This window comes from Pteropus vampyrus, unplaced genomic scaffold (genome assembly GCF_000151845.1).
Source record: "Pteropus vampyrus isolate Shadow unplaced genomic scaffold, Pvam_2.0 Scaffold235, whole genome shotgun sequence".
In the NCBI taxonomy this organism is placed as follows: Eukaryota; Metazoa; Chordata; class Mammalia; order Chiroptera; family Pteropodidae; genus Pteropus; species Pteropus vampyrus.
In genome coordinates this window covers 448,335-455,626 of record NW_011889016.1, presented here as the reverse complement: position 1 = coordinate 455,626, position 7,292 = coordinate 448,335, and the positions used below count along the sequence as shown (strand labels likewise).

Here is a 7,292-nt window from a genome sequence, read left to right as displayed (position 1 = left end):
GACCCCTGCCTGCCCACGAGGCCCTGCACACACCGCTTCACAGCCCTTCTGGTCCCTCTCCCGTTCATCCCATCTAACTGCCCTTCGAGGCTCCGCTCCATCCTCCCCCTTGCCTTGGCCCCCAAAGCCATCTGAGATGCTGGAAGTGCTACCAGCCCCGGGCCACAGCACGGGCACCAGCGAGTCTCCACGGTGACGCGCCACGCGTCTCTCTCGGGGCTCAGGGCAGCCGGGCTGCACTGAAAACAGGACCCTGAAGTGACTTTCTTTGCTCATTGGAGCAAAAGCTTCCCTTTTGTTTTCTTGCCAATTTATAAAAATTTAACAAATACTCTTAAGAAATCATTAATTCACCAAGAAGCCTTAATTCGAACGTCTCTTTCCAGATACAAGAGTAGCACTTTCTTCCGTTATCTGGTGGCATTTCTGGAAAGGCAACTGACCTCCGTCCTCTGGCCCTGGGGGTCAGGAGACTCCCCAGCTTGTGTGCGATGACTCGGGACTGACCCTCAACCACCACCCCAGACGGCTGCAGTCATCTACGGCCGCACCCCCACAGCGAGGGGACTGCTCCTGGTACCAACGCCAGGTCCCCACACCTTGAAATCTCACTCAGGAGGAGGCTCAGCTTTGACACGTTGTTTTCGATGAAGCCGATCATCTCCAGCTCGCGGAGGGTCAGCAGCTGCTGGCGCGGGTAGATGATCTGGCACTGTGGGGGCGAGCAGGGCGCACACATCAGCTCCGGGCGGCGGCGACAGAGAGCGCAAGCCACCTCCCATGGGTGCGCCGGTGCACGCGCACCCCTCCGCAACACGCCCCCCCATCAACGCTTCTTCAAAGGACAGACAACAAAACACGCCTCAGAAGCCCGCAGTGACCCGGCCTCTTCTGTGCTTTTGGTCAAAACACGGCCTCACCACGTGTCAGGGAGGAAGCCCAAGCTAGTACTGAGTTTCGAGGACGTGTCACAACCCACGGATGGCAGAGCTGGGCCCTGAGGCCAGGACTTTGCCGGCCTCTCAGGGAGGGTCTGTTTGCTGTTTCACTTGGTGAGATGACACAGGACCGGGTCGCCTGGTAGACCCCGTCTGCATGCTGGACGCTCACTGCCGAGGAGACGCACTGACCCGTCAGGCAGCATAGCAATGCTCCCCAGTGAACCCTAAGAGGAGCTGTCTCGGTTTGGGAGCCGGGAGAGGAAGAAGGAACGGCTTTCTCCACACACTTTGGTGGTTCCGAGAGGGTTGTGGGTAAAATCAGGCAAGGTTTGTTTGGTGTGTTCTGACCTCACCAGTGGCTCTCTGCGCCTCCCCAGGGCCGCCCCAGCTGCCCATCTATGGACAGGCGCCGTCCAGCAGGCACGTGGACAACAGACAGCCAGATGCCGACTGACAAGGCCACTGGCACATGCTGAGGGCCTCCAGGCCAGGGCCGGCCAACCCCCCACAATAGCATCAGAATGCCTAACTCGTTACGAACTAAGAAGCTCCCCCTGGCCATGTGCTCAGCTCCCAACGTCTGTGCACGTGGCTGAGCACCCCCAGTTCACAGCACAGCGTGAGCATGTCACCACGGCAGCACTCGCCACCGCCCAGGCACCCAGCCAGCAGCACTGCACCACGGCATCGCCACGGGCCACAGCCCCACGGGGCCGCGCTCCCTCTGCCAGACCACGGAGACGCCAGGCGGTGTGTGCACGCCAGCCCAGCTGCTGCATCGTCCTTGTCGGGGATGCTGGCCCAGATCCACGATGCCAGGTGGGGCTGTGGGGGTCGTCGACCCCACCTCACCAGCAGCCACGGCGATGCCATTACGATGATCGCTGTGTGCACGCCCGTCTGTTGGCTGGCTTGGCTACTGCCCTGGCTACTGTCCTGGCCCCCAGTATCCAGAGACCCTGGCACCAGGCACATGGCAAGTCCCTGTTGGACTAAACTGCAAGAGAACAAACGTTTCCGCACTCACGGCTGCTGTGCGTGACGCTGTCGCAGGGCCCAGGACCAAAGGAACGTGAACACTGCAGCCAATGGCGCCTGTGACTGCAACATCCGGTCAGGATGACCCCCGTGAACTACGCCCTCCGGTCAGGTTGGCCCCTGATGAACTATGACCTCCAGTCATGACCTTTGGTCAGGATGACCCCCCCGAACCATGACCTTGGGTCAGGATGACTCCTGTCAACTATTTCCTCTGGTCAGGCTGACCCCCAGTGAACCATGACCTCCGGTCAAGCTGACCCCAGTGAACCAGGACCTCCGGTCAGGATGACTCCAGTGAACCATGACCTCTAGTCAGGATGACCCCAGTGAACCAGGACCACTACTGTTGTTCTTTCAGGGGAGGAACCTGAGGCCCAGGAAGCGGGTCACCTGCAAATGCCACAAGAACCAGGACTTGCTTGCGCGGGCCACGCCCCTCCTACTCACTCACCACCTGCAGGTAGGTAAAAGCCTGACAATCGTATTGTAGCAAAGGGGCAGAAACATTGAGTCCTTGGCCATAATTCTGACTATTAGCTCCATCTGCCACATATGGCTGAAATCACTTTTAACCCAAAAAGACAGGTAAGGCCATGTCGAAGCCCCTCACCGCATGCTGGAGCTTGCTGTCCTGAGCTGTGCTCGTCTGCATGCTGGACGCTCACTGCCGAGGAGACGCACCGACCCGTCAGGCAGCATAGCAATGCTCCCCAGTGAACCCTAAGAGGAGCTGTCTCGGTTTGGGAGCCGGGAGAGGAAGAAGGAACGGCTTTCTCCACACACTTTGGTGGTTCCGAGAGGGTTGTGGGTAAAATCAGGCAAGGTTTGTTTGGTGTGTTCTGACCTCACCAGTGGCTCTCTGCGCCTCCCCAGGGCCGCCCCAGCTGCCCATCTATGGACAGGCGCCGTCCAGCAGGCACGTGGACAACAGACAGCCAGATGCCGACTGACAAGGCCACTGGCACATGCTGAGGGCCTCCAGGCCAGGGCCGGCCAACCCCCCACAACAGCATCAGAATGCCTAACTCGTTACGAACTAAGAAGCTCCCCCTGGCCATGTGCTCAGCTCCCAACGTCTGTGCACGTGGCTGAGCACCCCCAGTTCACAGCACAGCGTGAGCATGTCACCACAGCAGCACTCGCCACCGCCCAGGCACCCAGCCAGCAGCACTGCACCACGGCATCGCCACGGGCCACAGCCCCACGGGGCCGCGCTCCCTCTGCCAGACCACGGAGACGCCAGGCGGTGTGTGCACGCCAGCCCAGCTGCTGCATCGTCCTTGTCGGGGATGCTGGCCCAGATCCACGATGCCAGGTGGGGCTGTGGGGGTCGTCGACCCCACCTCACCAGCAGCTACGGCGATGCCATTACGATGATCGCTGTGTGCACGCCCGTCTGTTGGCTGGCTTGGCTACTGCCCTGGCTACTGCCCTTGTCCCCAGTATCCAGAGCCCCTGGCACCAGGCACATGGCAAGTCCCTGTTGGACTAAACTGCAAGAGAACAAACGTTTCCGCACTCACGGCTGCTGTGCGTGACGCTGTCGCAGGGCCCAGGACCAAAGGAACGTGAACACTGCAGCCAATGGCGCCTGTGACTGCAACATCCGGTCAGGATGACCCCCGTGAACTACGCCCTCCGGTCAGGTTGGCCCCTGATGAACTATGACCTCCAGTCATGACCTTTGGTCAGGATGACCCCCCGTGAACCATGACCTTGGGTCAGGATGACTCCTGTCAACTATTTCCTCTGGTCAGGCTGACCCCCAGTGAACCATGACCTCCGGTCAAGCTGACCCCAGTGAACCAGGACCTCCGGTCAGGATGACTCCAGTGAACCATGACCTCTAGTCAGGATGACCCCAGTGAACCAGGACCACTACTGTTGTTCTTTCAGGGGAGGAACCTGAGGCCCAGGAAGCGGGTCACCTGCAAATGCCACAAGAACCAGGACTTGCTTGCGCGGGCCACGCCCCTCCTACTCACTCACCACCTGCAGGTAGGTAAAAGCCTGACAATCGTATTGTAGCAAAGGGGCAGAAACATTGAGTCCTTGGCCATAATTCTGACTATTAGCTCCATCTGCCACATATGGCTGAAATCACTTTTAACCCAAAAAGACAGGTAAGGCCATGTCGAAGCCTCTCACCGCATGCTGGAGCTTGCTGTCCTGAGCTGTGCTGGGGCACGAAGAACGTACACGAACCCCACTGACCGGCAGAGAGGAAGGAAGTCGAGGTACCTTCATGAGCTCCTCCAGACAGGACAGGTAGATTTTGAAGACGGCCGCGGCAGAGGGCGGCCCGACGTACTGCCTGATGTCGGCCCTGTCCACGAAGGCCACGTCGATCCTCTCTGTGATGTTGGAGGTGGTCAAGATCACCACGTTGGAGTGTCTGCAGGTGGAGGGAGGCCAGTCACGCCGGGCCTGTGCCTCGATCACGCCCCAGCCACAAGGGGTGTCAGGAGAGACGCCCTTGAAGGCACCGGGCACCATCGTTCAGCTGGCTGCACTCCCTGTGCCGATACTGGCACGCAGCCCCCGTGGCCCCGTGGCCCCGAGCTCCTGGCCCCACGCAGCACGCCACTGCAGGGCATCTGCTCCGCTCGTCCCTCGGCCTTCCAGGAAGCGCTCGCAGACGCCTACTGAGGGTCCCCTCGACACCTTCACCTGTGGCGAAGCTCTCATCTCTGCAGTGTCCCTGATGGCCCCATCTCCTGAGCCCCAGCACCCACAGCCACACGACTGCTGGTCGCACAGCTATCATCACCCCGACACACTGTGGAGCTGAATTATTCACCACCTGCCGGCCGCTTTCCCCTCTAGCTTCTCAACTGCACAGGAGGGCCATTATCGGCACAGGCTGGCCCAGGCTGGCCCAGAGCTGGTGTGAGGTGCCCAGGGGAGTGCGCTGCTCGGCTGGGGCACAGGGGACGTGGCAGCGCTGCCCTCGGCCCACGCTCGGCTCAGACGGGCCACAGGCGGCTGTGTGGCGGGGCCCCTGGAGCATCGGCCTACCTGGGCTCTGGCAGCGGGTAAGCAGGGTGAGCCGGGTGAGGGCAGAGGCAGGAGCACGTGGGCCCCAGGGGCTGGCAGACGGGCTGGGGCAGAGGCTGGGCGGGCACGCAGAGGAGAGCCTGGTGGGGTGAGGCACGTCCCAGCGTGGGCTCGGTTAGGAAGCGGGTGGGTGTGCGAGGGGCCCGCACCAGGATGGGATGCAGTGTGGAGCGAGGAAGATGAGAGCAGAGGTCTGTGTGTCTCTCCTTCCCGAGCCCACACTCCGGTGATAGAGCATCAGGGTGACCACACGTCCCGCCTTGAGCGGTGGGTGCACGGCAGGGACATCAGTGTCGCGGGAACCCAGAAAGTTGGGGTTTCAGGGCCGAAAGAGCAGCCCGGAAGCGTGTCTGCCGTGTGGTCACAGTGGACATGCAGGTCTGTGACAGGGACTCCCCCACCGGAACTGTGAGTGACACCAGAGGACAGAGAGCTGTGCACGGGCCGTGCAGGGCCCCGGCAGAGACGGCGGGCAAACGCCGGCAGCAGGAACAGGCAGAGGAGAGGGCGGGAGTCAGACGCCGTGGGAAACTCCAGGGAGGACTGAGCGCTGGGGTAGAGAGGGGCAGGGGCAGGGGCGGAAACCAGGCCAGGAGCACGCAGGGGACCCGCGCAGCAACGGGCGGGCCGCCCCTCCCGCGAGGCCTGCCCGCAGGAGCGGGGCGAGGACCGAGCAGCTCTTGCAGTCAACCCACTACCGAGAAGCCAGACATGCTCCAGTGGGGAACGGCAGTGAAGGCCGGGGACAGTGGCGCTCAGTAGGACATAGGTGGCTGCCGTCTCCATTCGAATGCCCGCCTGAGCGATGCTGTCCAGCGGCGGGCAGCAGAGACTGGAGAGCAAGCACGGCTCTGGCTGGCGGGGCTGGAAGTCCCGCGAAGAGCAGGTGGGGTTCTGGTTTGGACAGCGCTGCCTCGCGAGTCAGGTTCGTAAGGAGTCACTCCCTACAGCTGGACTAGCTTTGGGGACACGGAGCACATGCCCTGGGCCTGCCCCGCGGCCGTGTAGCACCGAGGCACGAGCACGGCCGTGCTCGCTCTCCCTCTCACGCTCCTTGACGGCGTGAGTGCTCACCGAGCCCAAGCTGTTTTCCATTTTAACACTTCAGGAAAGGAAAGCGCTGAATTCTTAAAAAGTGTTTAGCACGTGCCACCTCGAAAGTGGAAAAAGAGCCAGCAGCCAATGCCAGAGGCGCTCTGAGTGACGGCCGGAGTCGGTGACCCTCGCTCCCCTCTGGGACCTCTCGCATAAGGGCTCGTGGTCAGAGCCTTTACAGCCACGTCCGCAGCAGAGAGCGTGTGCGCTGCGGGTCCCAACGACCACGACGGAGGAGAAGCAGAAGGCGGGTTTGCGGTGTCGAGCAGAGGCTGCCTGTCGACCCCACGCCATCTCCGGCGCTTTCATCAGACAGGGAGGCTCAGGTACCTGCCGCGGTCGGAGCCACCCGCCCTGCTCACACGCGCACACTCACGCATGCAGAGCAAGCACCTCGCAGCCTGCTCCTCTCCCTTCTCTCCAGCGCCCCCTGCTGCCCCCGACCTCTGCGCGCGTGCACACGCACACGCTAACTTTCACACAGTGTTTATACCGTTCCTCCTCTCTGCCTAGGCACACGACTACGTTCCCACGGGGCCAGGAGTTACACTTGCCTGCGTACTCACGACAGTCCCTGCTGTGAGGCTGGCAGCCCAGCTAGGCTGTCCCCTCCAGGGTGAGGCTCGCACGATCAAGTCACGTAATGACACCCTTTGCAAGACATGCCCCCACTGCCCACAGCGTGACTATTACCTTTTGATTTGATCGATCTGGGTCAGGACGGCATTGACCACGCGGATGGCATCTGAAGGCTCGGTGCCCGCCCTGCAGGCGTTGCGGGCGGCCGTGAGGCTCTCCACCTGTGGGAACGGAGAGGCGAGCAGGAAGTGTGATGCTGGCCCCGCGGGACAGGGCACGCCAACGGAGCGAGCGAGCGGGTAGGCGGCGCCCGCTCAGCATGTGGGATGCCAAGGACAGGGTGTGTGACACAGGGGACTGGGCAGGGGGCAGGCCGTGCCCCGGCAACAGCAAGGGGCGATCCAGTCTCGAACCTCGGCAGGCCCAGGTCCGATGTCCGCACACGCCTACCTCATCAATCAGCACGAACACCAGAGCGTCCTTGTTGTCGATTAGATCCTGGATCTTCTGGAACATCCTCGTCACCAGCTTGCCACTCTGGAACCAAACACACTTTGAGTGTCGGCCTGCACTCGTCAT

At 61.8% G+C, this 7,292-nt stretch overlaps 1 protein-coding gene and 1 long non-coding RNA gene across 2 annotated transcripts in view; both read right to left on the bottom strand.

The window, feature by feature from the left end:
- LOC111728892 overlaps positions 1-593 on the bottom strand; it is a 770-nt gene extending 177 nt beyond the window's left edge. Inside the window, exon 1 of the long non-coding RNA XR_002775986.1 lies at positions 444-593. This is a non-coding gene — a long non-coding RNA (uncharacterized LOC111728892). The remainder of the gene's footprint in view (positions 1-443) is intronic.
- TRIP13 (thyroid hormone receptor interactor 13) overlaps positions 1-7,292 on the bottom strand; it is a 17,208-nt gene that overhangs the window by 1,747 nt on the left and 8,169 nt on the right. The window contains exons 9-10 of the mRNA XM_023519759.1: positions 4,224-4,377; positions 600-712 (exon numbers count right to left, since the gene is read on the bottom strand). Of these exons, the coding sequence (XP_023375527.1) occupies positions 600-712; positions 4,224-4,377 (267 nt within the window). The remainder of the gene's footprint in view (positions 1-599; positions 713-4,223; positions 4,378-7,292) is intronic.